The sequence below is a fragment of the Lissotriton helveticus genome, chromosome 3_2 (genome assembly GCF_964261635.1).
Source record: "Lissotriton helveticus chromosome 3_2, aLisHel1.1, whole genome shotgun sequence".
NCBI classification, from domain to species: Eukaryota; Metazoa; Chordata; class Amphibia; order Caudata; family Salamandridae; genus Lissotriton; species Lissotriton helveticus.
The window spans coordinates 395,249,331-395,265,832 of NC_136062.1; the positions used below are offsets into that span (position 1 = coordinate 395,249,331).

The 16,502-nt window shown below is 41.8% G+C and overlaps 1 protein-coding gene across 2 annotated transcripts in view; it reads left to right on the forward strand.

Annotated features, from left to right (window-relative positions):
* SHANK2 (SH3 and multiple ankyrin repeat domains 2) overlaps positions 1 to 16,502 on the forward strand; it is a 3,078,421-nt gene that overhangs the window by 1,900,537 nt on the left and 1,161,382 nt on the right. For both annotated transcript variants that reach the window (XM_078684305.1, XM_078684307.1), the window contains one exon: positions 3,424 to 3,736. In XM_078684305.1, coding sequence (XP_078540431.1) covers positions 3,424 to 3,736 — 313 coding nt within the window. The remainder of the gene's footprint in view (positions 1 to 3,423; positions 3,737 to 16,502) is intronic.

Genomic DNA, 16,502 nt, shown 5'->3' on the forward strand with positions numbered 1-16,502 from the left:
TAACCTGTTATTCTTTAGAAGCCTTCCCGCGCATGCTGGAGTGTTTTTAATTGCTGCGCGGAGCCTTTTAAAGCCACGCACCTCTGAGAGGTGATTTATTTGAAAGAAAGCAATTAGTTCGATGGTTTCCCGCTCGCCTAAAACCGGGGCTGGCCCTGACGCAGGGCAAAAGGGGACGTGGTATCTCGGAGCTGTCGGAGCCGAGAGAATTAATGACGTTTAACCTTTTCCGCCACGTTTAAGTAATGATCTTTCTCGGCAAAAGCCACAAGGTTGATTCCTCAATAAAAGAGGGGGGCAGGGGGGAGTGGGGGAGGCAAGGCCGAGGTCACCTCTCAGAAGAATTGCCTGCGGGCCTCAGTTGCACATGCAATCATCTATGCAAGAGCTGTGCGAGTGGAAGATGCGCTGGCCGCTTAGATGAAGATAGTTCATTTCAGTTGCAGTGATATGTTTACAAACATTTTCTTATTGGAAGGCATTTCCAATTCAAAGCATCTTTAATGAAATAAGGAGTAGAGCAAGCATTTCTCCTCAATTCGTAGATCTGCAGTCGCCCTCCCCACCCTAAGGGTCTGACAAAATAATGCGTCCTAAATACGTACAAAAATAATCTCCTCATTGTTGCTAATAAGAGAAAGTATGCACTCAATAGAGAGATAATTTTCTAAACAAGAATTAACTCTTGATATTCATCGACAGTCTGACACACAACCCATCAGAAAACGCATTTCCTGTCCACAAGGATTTTTTTTTTGCTGAAAAGGCAGAATTCTCTCTCAAGATCCCTTAGCTCTTCATCCAAAATTCCAAAATTGACACCAATTATTTCCTGGTACCCATTTTCAAGTACTTGGAAATAAGGAAGGCCTGGACGCTCAACTTTATTCATTGGGTGCGTTTCCAGGCAATGTTGATTTATATACAACAGCTTTAACAGAGAGAATTAACTGTGATCCTGGATGCCCTGGTGTGGGGGTCAGTGAAAGGGGTGGTAGAGTCAAGGATGTGGTTAAAAAGAGAAATATATTCTATAATACGTTTGTTATTTTCCTACCCTTCAAGTAACTGGGCGAACACAAATATGCACATGTTAAATGAGAATACATGGAAGTTAAACTAAATTTTACTAAGAAACCTCAGTTTCCTAATGCAATTAAGGCAGATGTCTGTTTGTAGCCAAATAGTAGCACCAATAGAAGTATGCAGCAGGAAAGGACCAAAGTAAAGAAGCAGGGTTAAATAAATTATACAGCAAGAAAATGCAAATAATACAACTTGTTGTGGCACATTTCATGATAATATTTCATTATGTGTCCATTTGTACACATATGAAGACAGTCTGGGCAAAGATTTAATTTTATTGGTACCAGTTTACCACCGAAATACCCAAAGGAGCAAGTGAAAAGTGGCTAATCACCTTCTGTGAATGGGCTGTCCACTGTGTGATGTAAGTTGTGCTCATGTAAGGGAGCACTCCAATGCCCTTGGGCCGAGTTTGTGCTGAATAGAACTCCCAAGAACGAAAGGTACAGAGCCTGTTTCAAAACGGTAGTGATTATCAGGCATTGGTGGGAGAGGGGTGAAAGAGACAGAGGAGATATCCTACTACTCAGGGCCACTGCTATCTATCACTAGTGCAACAGGTGTAGTTGCATTGGTGCCAGGTGTGCAAGGTAAACACAAGGAACCGATTTTGGGGAGAAAATTTTGTTTGTCACTTTCTGTTTTTGTTTGATGAATTTGCTCTTGTAGCTTTCAGATTTATTGTGGATAATGAACTACTGAAAAAGTATCTATGAAAATATCTCATAAACCCCGACCCCCTGCACTCAACCCTGCCCTCCACTCCCCAGTCCGTGCCATAGAGTTTTGAAGAGGGGCCCAACTTTAAAATATTTTGCTTTGGGGGGCCTCAAGAAAAAAAGTTTGAAGACCTCTGCTATAACATAAAACTGAACAGAAAAAAAGAGTTTAGAGTGAGTCACTATTTGCAAGGGGCATGTTTAGTGTCCCTACCCAAATAGCAATTCGTTTATGGTATTTTTCAATGATTTACAACCGAAGTCTGGACACAAAACATTGAAAATTTAACAACTCTCAAGTTGGAGTAGTAACAGTCGCAGAATGGAAAGTGTTCAACTTTGATGCAAAACACAAACTTAAAAACAAAATACAGTCTTTCAATTTAAATGCAGCCCTATCTCTTTTAGGGAAAATGGGCTGCATTTAAAGGAAAAAACGTTTATTTTATTTAAATGTGACCAAAGGTATGGTGACCTGCTAACCACTTCAGGTCACCTTCCACGTAAAAGCATCCAGATGCAGTAAAGTTACAATTTGCGACCCACCTATTGTTGGTGATGTGGGTAAGATTGCATGTCTCTCTGATTCAGAATTTTGTGAACAGACCTGTTCGCTCATAAGCGATTCACACACCTTTTCGAATTGCAAAAAGTATTAGCACAATTTGCAAACACTTTTTGTGAATGGAAATCTCGTACATCTTAGGTCCTAGTTCTATGTGTGTAAAAAGATGCAGATCCAGGGGCCTGATATTTGATGAGTTGGGCACAATCAGTGAGTGTTTTTTACACACTGACCGGCAGTGATCTGGGCTGTATTTTGGAATGTGATTGGTGTCCATTTCAAATTGTATATTCATAGCATGTTGCAAGATCTTCTGCCTTAGCATTATAAGAAGGTATTTTGCAACCTCCTGCAAATGGTGGTGAATGCAGTGCTGAAGGCCTGTGAAGAAAAGGAGTCCTCCATCCCGCCATTCGCATTCCCTGGTAGTCTGCAGCTTGTTTTGTAAAAACAGACTTTTTCCTTTAACATGATAAAATCTTCTTTAAAACGCATATTGACAACCATGGAAGACATGGGGAGGGGGGGGGCAAAAGCCAGTCCCCTTAACCATCTGCTCCCCAAGTAGCTACTTGTGACAATACCCAAAGGGGGAGCTAAGCTGGTCCATAAGGAGAATTTTGCAGAAATTGTGGGTTGCATATTTCAACAACTCAAACCATGGTATTGTTCAAGCTTTAAGTACACCCCCTCTTTAATTATTTACACATTAAAAGCTCCTTCTACCTACTTGTACCTGTAGTTCATTCATAGTGCAAGCCTGAAATCCTTACCCCTTAAAATTAGTGTTTCTCATACCTATAATGTTGCAAAAATTTACTTTGCTTATTAGTGTGGCCTTTTGGCTTACATTATTCAGAATCACCACAATCTGTTGCATGCAATTGCAGTTTACAATAAATGTATTAGCCACTCTGATTGGACAGGTAGTCGGACGGATCTTTTTTCATTCAAGATGCAAAAAAATAGTTCAATTAGTGAGCAGTACAGAAGTTTCTGGGTAAACAATTGTACAACCAGCCAAACTAATGTGATTGTATTCTCTTTGTGTAGTGCCATTTCGGGAGGCGCCCAGTTATTCGAATCGGAGGCGGGGACCCCAGAACACCTTGGCAGCCCCGCGTGTCCTACTGCGATCCAACAGTGACAACAACCTGAACGTGAACAACATCCCCGACTGGCCCGCGTCCTCCTCCTCGTCTTCACACCGCAGCCTCTCCCCACAGCTGCTTCAACAGATGCAGAACAATCCTAATGGCACAGTGAAAACCATCGGGAGCTATGTCCAGCTACCAAGGAGCCGGTCTCCATCGCTGAACCGGCTGGGGGAGGATGCCAAGCGGCAGCAGCAGCACCGGCACATCAGGTGGGTGCTCCATCTTACATCCTTCCTGTTGGCTAACATGATTATATTTAAGGCAGCCATGCTCATTTTGAACAGGAAAACCAAAAAAACACTAGTAACAAATGTAGTTCAATTTTAGGGGTGGCCTGACCGTGCACTTGTCCGCCTTACTTATTGTTTCCAGTACTTTGAAATATACATGGAGAGGGTTTGGCTCCGCTTAGAGGAAGATCATTCAGTCACTTCATGCTATTGACTTTTTGGTGCATGTGACCACCTTCAAAAAGCTCTCTCATTGAATAAATAGGGGACTATTTTACTTCTGTAGAGCACACACAATCATCATGAAGGTGGCAACATGTAATCTTTTATCTCTTATATGCATTGTAGATGCAAAGCATTCCTTATTTGGTACTTTTCCCAATATTGACAAAGACAATAGGGCATTTTTTTAATATGACAAATAACATTTATGCATGCAGCACATGAAAATACCACACATAAATGCTTGTGCTTAAATTCATTATCACTTAAAGGCTAACGCTATTGGTTGTGCCAATGCATGTCATTATTTGTATAGCTTAATGTATCACTTACACCCTCATTACATGTTGGGCAAAGCGGAATTACCACATGGAATTCCGCTCCACCTGGTCCCGACTGGCCTGGTGGTACCGTTTATAGGTTGCCCCGTTGTCCGCACACCAAACCATGTATTACCAGCCTGTAATTCCGGACAATAAATTCACATAGGGCTGTGACTGCACCAGCTGCAGCTACAGAATCAGATACATGGAATGTTGTATGTTTGTGTTGTAATCTCACTGCCATGAAAATGGTTCTATGGAAGATGTTCACAAATATCTTTACTTTTGGTCTCCTCATAGGTAAAATCAGATCCTACCAAGCCATTGGCATGACTCATGTGCACCATTGGTGGCCCATACTTAGCACTGCTCTATTGTTCATACACTGTGCAGACAAGAGTGGCATACTATGGAGAGGTGGCATTCATCTGATAATTATTATTGTTTGTTCATGTGGTGGGCATGAGAAGGTGGAATCTGACTGATCATGAGCTTCAAAGGCAGGTCACGTAACTCGCAAAGCAAGCAGCACGCAGGGCAGCACGTTGTTTGTCGTTTGCATTTCAAGTTATTCTTAGGTTACTTCCAGATATATGAAGAAAGGCAACCTTAGTGTGTATATAGAAATCATGGTAATCGATTAACTCCTATTCTCACTGCCCTTGGGAGGTAAACAGCCAACAGAGCCGAGAACACAACAGGCGCTTACGAAATTAACTTTACCGAAACAATGCAAAATGCTGTGCTTTGCTGCTAATAATGAGCAAAACAAAAAAGTGAAGGTTGAAATGCTTGGATTATTCTCAGCCACTGGTAATTCCACAGAGCCTCATCCCAGTTTCTATGCCAGAATGCCACCTCCCACAGAATACAGTGATATGCAAATTGTCGTGGTCCCACTCAACAGGAACAGTGCCCAACCAAACTTCCAGGACAGGTTCCCTCTGAATATGAACACAAGAAATCTCAGAACAATTACGTCCTAGTAAGACCTCTTCGCTGAGGTGTAGTTTGAGGTTATGATGGAATGGAATGCAACCAGCAGGATTACCAAAGGCTGAGATTACTACAAGAATTCCTACCTTAACTTTGTTTTCTGTTGCAGTTGCAGATCATGTCATCTAACTATTCATGTGAGTAAGGAGTTAAATTGTGGAAGAGTTGTTGGCCAGTAGTACAACACTCCCCGGTCAAAGCAGGGTTCTAATAGGACACTTGTCCATGTACTGTTATCTGTTCCAAAGTTGAAATCAGTACTCAATGCCTTTAATAATCCCAAAGATACAAAGGCTTTGTGTGCTGAGCTATGCATTGGCATGAACAGTGGTGCTACATCTGTTTTAGAATAAAGCCGCTGAGATGGCATGGAGTGGTACATGGACAACCTCTAGCACTCCAGCGTTGCCCTGGCTACCGCTTGCCTCAGGTTTTATATAAGCAGTGACAGGTACAGAAGGTGAACATGGCTCTAGGAAAGTGAGCTCCTGGTAGCTTTCTATCGTTTTTCCTTTTCCTGTAGTTTGCACAAGGGATCAAGCCTGTGAAACCTTCTGGTGGTAATAGAGTTAGTGATGCCATTTCCATTGCCATGGTCATTTTGGTGAATTGACATCCACAGGTTGTTATCTGATTTCTGTCCTTCACTCCAATTCTCTTTGTTATGCATGTGGTTTCTCAGGGGGGTTATAATTGTCCATCAGTCTTCCTGCACCTGCCCGTATCCACAATGCTTACCACCACGTTTGGTACTGAGAATCTACAGCTCCGAGTCAAGAGAAATTAAACACACCTGAGTGTTCCATTCATCCATTGTTCTTGTACATCCTTCTCATCAAGCTCGATCTTGATGTAGGAGTAGTCCTAATGCTGGTGCGGTAAACAACCTTTACAACGCAACTTTTACCACGCAGTGCCTTTACAACGCAACTTTTACAACGCAAACCATTACAACGCATTGCGCTGGGTGGCGCTCTAGGATAGGGAATATGTTTAATGTACTATCCAGCACCTTCCCTACTATCCACGGGGACAGGAGTTGGAATAGTAAATTAAACAATTCACTATCCAGCGCCTAAGAGCACTATGCGTTGTAATGGTATGCGTTGTAAAAACCGCGTTGTAAAAGCATGCGATGTAAAAGCATGCGATGTAAAAGCATGCGTTGTAATGTCATACCTCCGCTGGTGCATTTCTTAGGCTACACATTTAATGTTAGATTTTCTGTCTACTTCTTTCCCATGGTAGGAAAGTCGCGTGGTGTCTTGCTGTTGCGGTCGATTTGTTTAATCTCATTGTCTAAGCTGCATGTATATCTTTGGATTTTAAATTGTTACTTACTTATTCCAATAATAAATAATGCAAAAAGTGTTGCTTGAGAGGTTGGCCGAATGGGCTGGTTGATAATTCAATTCACCAAGGAAAATGGCTTCCTGTGATGTCATTGAGTTTATAGGATGTGTGATGTCCCTTCTGTTACCCTCAGCATTTTGGTGAATTGGCATCCATGATACTGCCATCAGTAAAACTGCTAATGGAAAAATATATTAAAAAAATACCAGTACTTGTGAACCTTTTGTGTGCCCAAACAAAAATAGTTATTTTCAAAGCTGGAAAAGTTTATCACTGCTAAAGGTTGATCTTAGTGAGGCTGGTAAACACCAGCCTCACTAAGATCAAATTTGAGCAATCTTCATGAACTTTAGAACGTTTGTAAAGCCAGGGAAACAACCAGAGAAAGGAGACTGCCACTAGATAGTTTGCATGGTGAAAAGTTGACAAAACCCCCCACTTACAGCTGACACTGCTCCGACAAAAAAGTTTTGGCAAAATAAAAAATTGTGGAAAAATCATTCAAGCAAATTTAGGTAGTAATGAAAAACTCATCATACTTTGAAATTTTGACAGAGTGGTACGTTTGCCAACTTTGCCCAATTTTGTGTGTGAAATTTGGAAACTTTGTACACTGGAGACGTAAACCATTATATTTTTCTAACCACTTGTGCCAATACAGGGTTGGACTTGCTTAATATTATTCGGTTTTCAGTACTTTGAAATAAAAAACATAATCAAGCACCTCTGCTTAAAGCCTTTTCTCCAATTGCTAACTGTATCATAGCATACATGGCAAAACAGATTAACAAGAAGTAATCTGCTTTATTTTTTCCGCTTAATTATGGGTTTGTCAAACCATAAAATTATATAGGTACTCACACCCGATCAAATTTCAGAATTGTTATTCAGGACCTATCTGAAAACAATGCAATGGACATTTTGTTTTATCTTGAACCCTGGTCTTGTGTGCGAAAAGGGAAGATTTAAGGCAGGAAATTTGGATCGAGGAAGAATGGGTATTATGATATAAAAAATAAGAATATTGTACATGGACACACAGCTAAGAGCAATAAGATCAATAATATGAATACTAAAATCTCAATCTTTTCCTTATTCTCTTGTACAATTTGAAAAAATGAAAAAGGATTGCATTCGAATGGGGTCACTCGGTACCAGAATGTTACCTACTAATGTTTCAGCTGTTATTATAGACACAGTTTTGTGTTCCATTATATATATATATATTTGCTTAAATTATCGTTAGCTCATGGAGCTGGTCTAAGTGAATATGTCTTAAGTATATTTTATGGACATAAATGCACAGATATTCAGAATTAAAATACCTCCTGCACATGTTTGTTAAAGGCAAAAACTTTGCACTTTGTGTAGTTGCCTAGTTTGTGAAATTTGCACAATTTTTCCTACAACTGAAGTTCCTCTACAAGTTATATACTTCCCAAGACTGTGTCCACACAAAATTCTTTTTTTTTGTGAACATTCATCATCAGAAAAACGATTTTTCAGGGATCCATCGTTTTTTGCTCCCAATACCATTCCAGTTTGAATCCAACTATATGCAAATCAGTCTTGACCCTGCACCCAATGGGAACAGTCCAGCCCGAACTACCAGGCCAGGTCCTCACTGGACTGGAAACAAGTATACTAGGACCGGTATTAGAGTTTCACCCCTCATCAGCTATATACGAACACAGAAATATGCATATGTATATTTCTACTTACACAAATAAATGTATATGGTATTTCTTTAGAGCAGACCTAGACATAAAGAAAGTGGGGCACAATACATTGCCAAAGACAAGGATACAGATAACAAGATAGAAATGGTAGATGGTTATTCGATTGTTAAATCATTCTGAAGTAGTGTTCTTTAAAGAACAGTCTTCAACTCTTTCCAAAATGTGAGCAGCATTGGGGTGGTCATCATTGATACAGGGTTGTTGTTCCAGATTTTGGGTGCACAAGTGGCATCAGATTTAATGTACTTGCAAACTCTACATTAGGCCCTTAACCTCCAGACTGATGGTGGCCTGGCTGCAGGAGTGCGGAGAGCCAACAGACATGATGAGCTCTCCCACAAGATAAGCACAGATCCTGGTCATGCTGGCTTTGTAAATGGAGCACCTGGTTATGAAGATGGTGTGAGCTGGTATAGGTAGCCAGTAGAAATTCATGAGGATGGGGGTGATGTAGTGGTACTTCTTCTTTCCCCGGATGAGACATGTTGTAGTGTGTAAGATGCCCTTTAAAGGTACCAATGGGGATTCTGGGAGGCCTTGGAGCTTTCACGTATAAACATCCAGATGCAAGAGTATGAGGGCTTGAACAGCGGTTCTGAAGTCGCTTTCTTGATTAAATGGTTTCACTTCCTTGAAAAGAGATCGCTGGTACCTGCCCGTGTTTCTTTTTTCTTCCTTGAGACTGATGTTTATGTCCTAGGCAAGTACAATCAATTTTGCATTCAGTGTACAAGCTATCAAGACTCATGTCCTTGAGACAGGTTTGCACTGTTCCTTGTGTGTTGATTTTGTCAAATAGTAGGAATTCTGTTTTATTTGGTTCGAGCTTCATGTAGGCACAGGACATTCACATCTGGATGAGGTACAGGCCGTGTTTTTTAGGCATTGGCTGTCTGGGGCAGAGGAGACATTTAAGTACATTTATGCATCATCGGTATACTGGTGAAATTTGGTTTTATTATCTTTGAGCATAATCCCCGGGGCTACATTTAGAGCTTGAAGATCCCAGGATATCTGGGGACTCTGCATGTTATAGGGAGCTTTTGGGACTTGGGGGAGCCCATGTGAACACATTGGTGTCAATTGGAAAGATAGGAGGAGACCCAGGGAAAGGCTTTACAGTGAATCCCATTCAAGACTCCAGGGTGTGGATGAGGGTTGGATGGTCGACTGTATCATAGGCAGCTCAGAGTGCCAGCAATGTCAGGAGGCAAGGATCATCTTCATCTATGCTCCAAAGGGCATAATCTGCACTGCCATGTGTAAGGTTGTGGTCCCCATGCTGCAGTGTGATCTGATACCATAAACATGCACGTTTGTTGTTGTTTACTAACGTTTACAGGATTTTCCCCACATTCCAACACAAAACAAAGAGCAGATTTGCTAAAACCAGATTTGCTCACATGCATATTACTGTAAACTGTCAGACTTTTCATGTTAGTAAATCACATTTATGATGTCAAATGTAAGTGTGGTGTTAAATCATACTATCATATATATTCTCTCCTTGGTATCTCCCTTCACAATTACACATTCTGTTTATTTATGTATAGGGTTTAAGTATACAATAATATTTATTCATGCTATTTATTGTAATGTGATAATAAGGTTTGCGTAATTATAACCATATGTTTCTGTATGTATTGGGCAGTTTCCTAGTGATTGCTTTAAAATAATGAACACATTTTATAGAAGCTGATAACTTTATATGACTGTTTATTGTTTGGAAAGGATAAGCACGTTTTTATATCATGAAAGCATGTAAAAAGCAGCCGGTGCTTTACTGGTAATTGTTAATTCTGGAAATGTTCCAATAATGGTCAGATACAATATGCAAATTGAGAACATAGTGTAATATGATAGAAAAAATCTTCTTACAAGGGACTTGAGATGGAAGTCATATGAAACTGTAATGCCCTTTATTTGCTGAAAACTACAGTGTAGGCACAGCCAGCCTTCAGTGGCAAGAGTATCTGCCTCGCAATGCAGATGATAATAGAATTTGCTGCTTCTTTGGTGAATGAACATTTGTTATTTTTCAGGAGAGGTATGTCAGTAAGAATATCTCTGAAACTAAAAGTAGGACACATTTGGTATTTAGCTTGGCTTAGTCAAGAGTAAGGTGGGTTTCAAAATATTGCTAAAAGAAGCTTATGATATCATAATGTTATAATATTTTATATTATTCTCCCACCTGATAAGCATCATTTCCACTATTTTGATTGTTTTGTAACAGTTAATATTCACACTGTTTGCACTATAATAGAGCACAGTATTGACGCCATCAAGCTATTCGAGGCTTGCATTGTTTCCTGAAGTATGTTTCGGCAAACAAGGCGTTCACTTTTTTCAGAAGAAAGCGCTAGTATCAGGTAGTCCACGTTCCTGGACATGTGTCCTTTATAGTATATGCTTGTGTCGAGAGTAAATCCAAGTGTTTGCACACTTGCTCTCATTTGGCTGATAAAGCCACTTGGCTCAAACACGCGGAAGTCAGGTGGTCAAATCACAATCAAACACTGAATCATACTTGGCCATTCGACATGATGGTCAACTATGAATCAGATGATGTTGGATGGTCAAATCTGAATCAGTGTTTGTTTGTTGCTGTTAGGTAGTTGGTGTATTTCTGACTCTTTCAATTTGAGCTTTAGGTAGGCTTGATTGGATTAGCTTGAGGCAGGATTTTAGTCATCGGATGTCAGGAGCTGACGAGAATTTGTGGTAGCGTTTCATGCACGTTCGTATGTTGATGAATTTGATGTTGTCATTGAGTATACAACCAAGATTGTCTATGTAAAGGATGAAGATGACAAGGGAGAAAGGAGATGGGTAGGTTTTAGGATCTTGATTTCCCTTCTGATCGAGCTCACGTAAGTTGGTCGGATAGGAGTTTAATCCTCACAGGACTGTTTCAGAGAATCCCCTGTTTATTTCCTGTGGTACAGACTAATTTTCGGTGGCCAACTGGGTTGAAGGCTGCATAGATAAAGGCAGGTGCATTCTTAACCTTGATGAGAAGGGAATCAACAACTACATTTAGGGTAGCTGCTACATTGTTGCAGCATGATAAGATTTCAGATGTATTCCCCTGTATAAGGTTATTCTTGACTATTTCATCCACTAGTTTGATCAAGACTGCTTTCATACTGATTTTTAACCAAGAACGGTGGCAGTTTACATTATTGACTGGGTCAAGGGTCAGAGTACGTTGCAGGTTTTGATGAGTACAGTGTATGAGTAGTAGTGTGTAGACTTTACACATAGGGCTGAAGTGACAGCGGGTTGTAGGCAGAGGGACTGTTTAATGTTACAGCTGTGGGATCTGATTTGTTTATCTCTCATAGAAGAAATAACTGATGGTATTGCACTTCTCTCCTGGTTGTTGAAATGGATAGTTTGTTTGTGGACTGATGTAATGCCTGACATTCTTTGAAAGTACTTTTATTTTATTAGACGCTTTGTTGGTGGCAGTCTTACAGCAGTTTGCTTTGATTGTGGCGATGAGAGATCTGTGTGCCGAGTTAGATGCTATAGGTCAGTGAGAATTGGTCCTTTTCTTGTCTCTGTAGGGTGCCTTTGTTCTCTGAGAGTCTTTGGCTATGCTATGATGCTGAAGTGTTGGCCTATATGTTTTCAGTTTTGTATCGAGTTCCACATAGGTTTTCGTGGCTTTGTTGTCTATGCCAAGGAGCGTGTTGGTATCCGATTGGATTTGGTAGGAGACTGGGGAACTGATAAGAATTTCTTGGAGGGTACTCATAAACAAACAATATGTTTATTTTTGTCCGTTTGAGTGGCATTGATGTAAAAGTGTGGAGTGAAAGCAGTAGAAGGGGTAGGCAAAGTGGTCTGTTCAGTCTGTCCAGTCAATTGAGGGTGAGGGCGCCATAATGTGGTTGATGGTGTTACCTTGTAGGTTGGTCTGATTCGTTGATTCCTGATATGCAGATATATGAACAGTGTGTGTAGGGAGTCTTTCATTGCCTTAATTTCCTTAGTGGTTCAATAACTGGGGTGGTTGAACTAACTGAGGAGTGTGCCTATTGAATTCAGTGGTGATGATGTCTGAGATTTTCTTCAGGGTAGTTTTTGTTGGTTCCAAGACTCTGTAGATGAAATTGGGTGAGACTATTTGAGATACCAAAAGGGCCGAATGGTAGGTGAGGAGTTCAAATGACTTGGTAGTTGCTTCTCACTTACTCTTTACGCCAGATGTATGTATTTAATTGTTATATAGCGCAAACCTTTCACCCTACGGGTATCTTGGCGCTCAGATTGTTGCACAAAGCCCCCATTACAGTAACATGGTCAGAGAGAAAAAAGGAACTGGACTTAGCTGCCTCTAGGAAACAGCCAGGTTTTTAGGCTTTTCCTAAACGAGGTCAACGTGTTAGACTGTCTAATCTGGAGTGGTAGCTCGTTCCAGAGTCGAGCTGCTGACACACTAAAAGCCCGGCCTCCCATCCTTGATCGCTTAAATCTGGACGTCGCCGCTAGATTTAGCGAAGAGGAGCGAAGCGTCCGCTTAGGCTGGTACCAGTTAAACCTGTTAGAAAGCGGCCTTGGGCCTGAATTGTGTTGTCCATTAAACACTATACACATAGATTTGCAGCGAATTCTTTCACAAATTGGCAGCCAGTGTAGCTCTTTCAGAGCCAACGAAGTAGAAGAGCGACGCTCCCAGTTCAGGGCTAATTTAGCCGCTATAGACTGGACTCTTTGTAAACTCTGAATGATATACTGCGGGGCTCTCAAATACAGAGCATTACAATAGTCCAGTCTACTAAGTATCAGACTTCTGACCACCAGGGGGCGAGTCTCACTCGGGAGAAAAGGTAGCACCTGTCGCAACATTCGTAGGAGGACCAAACAGACACTGATTGTCTTGTTGGCTTGGGCCTCCATCTGAAGGTTATCCTCCACCATAACCCCTAGGTTCCGTACCACCTTAACCGGAGTCAGGGGTTCTTCTTCCGATGTGAGTCTGAACTCCAATGGGAGGTGGCAAGGTAGGGTGTTACCCGGGCAGAACATTACCTCCGTTTTACCATTAAATTGAAGGTAGTTTTTCCTAAGACAGACGGAGGTATGACGCATACAGTCCTGAAGGGTACTCAGCGGCACCGCTTGCTCCCCCTCCAGATAAATTTGTGGATGATGACAAATCATTCTGCTTTCTTGTCTGTGCAGTCTGGGAATGAGGATATCAACAATGTGTATGCGGGTGAATGTGAGCCTTGTTAGTGTGAGTAAGAATGCATAGGGCCCATTGTATGATGATGCCAACTAAATCAGGAGCAGACTGATTGTCGAGCATGTATGTCTTTGTTGATGGACAATGGGTTGGAGGCTTTATACTGCTACTGATCTGTGCGCACTAGTGAGGGAAATGTTGATGGACTATCAGTGTTTTCAGCTCAGGTGGGGTGTGTATGCGAGCGTCATCTTGAAGCATAGTGGGAGATTTGAGCACAAGGTTTACCCGGATTTGCTTAGAAACACTATTTACTCCCTAAGTCGTTTTTGGCATTAATAGACCCAAACAGTAGTCACTCTGGTCCTCAACACACACAGTCAACATTGGTTGGTATTGGGACACCTGGAGAAGTGGAGGCAGGGTGACATGGGTTGTTGTGGGTGCTTCCCAGGTGATGTGAATCTTGGATGTGATGCAGCCTAGGAATGCTAGCTTTATTATAGCTGGTTGGGCAGGAGTTCAGCCACCATAACTTATTTAGTGAACCAGGAATGGTCCTTTGTCTTTGTAAATACTTATATTTGTGCATCCAGTTTTTACTTATGTGTGCAAATACTATTCAGTATTTGGCCCCATATTACCAATGTAGGGCCACCCACTGTAAGTCCTGGTGTGCCAGATCCATGCAAGATTTGCACAATAATTACTGATAAAGTAAATGACTTTTCATTTATTACATTTCCATGTATTGTACGTGGATATCATCAAATGCTGACATTAATTCGGTCCTTCTTCACCTACGGTGGACACCACTGCACCGGTAGAAAAGATGCTACTAATTTAGCTCAATCGTTAAAAAAATAAAAAACATAAGAAAACACAGGATCTCAGTTTAAAAGAAGACATTCAAAGGATGAATTCGAAGCAATATAATTAAGAAAATAGCACCATTTAAAAATACTTTGGATTTGAATAGATACCCAATTAAGGCTAACCATCTTCTTAAGTACCACCTAGTGCTGGACCAACAGTGTGTGCCTAACCATGCTATTCACATGTAAAACTAATTCAAATACTCCGAATACATTGAATAATCAGCTGTTCTCACACATATTATAATCATTAACACAGTGTGTTTTAGGGTACTGCAATCACCTCCCTGTGCTTGCAATACACTGAACCAGAAAGGCGATCCAGCACACAAAGAAGAAACGTCTCCTTTGTCTCATCTCTAAATGCAAAGCAGCGTCTCCCTGCATGAGCATGAGAAGAGCATCTTTATTGAGTCACAAGATACAAGGTACATTGTTAGAGACACCTCAGGAGGATGCACACTGCTCTGGAGCTTGCATTGTAAGCCATATTAAATTACATGTGCCAGAGAAAACACACCGAGATAACAACACCCTCTTCATAAATTATCCTCAAAGCTGTGCACAGATCTATGATCAGAAATGCCAATCACCCTGTAGTCGATCCTCATCCTGCTGGAGAACTGTAAACATCCACATGGAACCGTCTCCTTAGGGAATCGAGCCGACCCGCCCTGCTACCGGGAATGTTTACAGTGGAGGAGAATGTGGACAAGAGTTATACATCTCTCTGTCGTTATATCACATCCTCTCTGGATGCACTCACCCCTTTACGTAAGGTGAGAGACAGACCTCGAGGCTTAAATGCCTGGTTTAGTGAAGATCTAGGGCAGCATAAACTTCGCTGCAAACAAGCAGAGCGTACATGGAGGAGGGGTTACGGGGAACAGGATAAGGCGGCTTATAAAGCGGCCTTGCATGAATACAAGGCCCAGCTAAGAAGTGCAAAGGCCAAGTTCCTAGAAGACACTCTGGCGAAGGCCTCTAATAAATCACAGACCCTGTTCAGGCTTGTTAAGAGTTTGTCTGATCCATCTTGTATGGCGCCCACAATACCGGCCTCGCAGGAACTGTGCGATTCTTTGGCCCTTGCATTCGAGGAGAAAATCAGGAATATCTTGACTGGACTTACTAGATCTGAACAGTCTTTGTCGTCTACATCCCCCTCTTCGGAGCCTTTTCATACTCTGGGATCCGAGGGGGCAAATGTCGGAAATGATTTGCCTCAGCTGTCCTGCTTTCCAGTTCCCTCGTTGGAGGAATTCTGTACCCTGGCCAACGGCGTATCCTCTGGGTCGCCGCTCGATCCAATGCCTCATAAAATCTGGAAGGCTTTCCAAGATGAGCTATTTTCCCCATTGCATTCCATCTGCTGCCAATCATTGACAACTGCAACAGTCCCGGACAGTTGGAAGATGGCAATTGTAACACCTTTGTTGAAAAAGGCTTCTTTGGACCCTCTCTGCTCGGCCAATTATAGGCCGATTTCGTTATTACCATTCGCGATAAAAATTCTTGAGAGATGGGTGACAAGGGCCTTATCCAACTTCCTGGAAACTAATCTCTGCCTGGATGCTGTTCAATTTGGCTTCAGACCGGCTCACGGCACCGAGACTGCCTTGGTCACCGTGCTGGACGAGCTACGAACGCGGGTCGACAGGGGCAAGTCTGCATTTTTAGTGCTACTTGACATGTCGGCCGCGTTCGACACGGTGAACCATAAAATACTACTAGGCCGTCTTCGGAGTGCGGGAGTGAGTGGTCTGGCTTTGAATTGGCTAACTTCCTATTTGGATAATAGGCAACAAGCTGTGGCACTACCACCTTTTCGATCAGCCACTCGGCTGGTGAATCAAGGAGTCCCTCAAGGGTCGGCAATTAGCCCAATCCTATTCAACATATATCTCCGTCCCTTGGTAGCACTGATAAAGTCATTCGGCATATCAGTCATCAATTATGCCGATGACACTCAGTTGCTTTTTTCTTTCGAGGGACCGGAGACAATATCAAGGGACTCCTTTCACCGCTGCATGTTGGCAA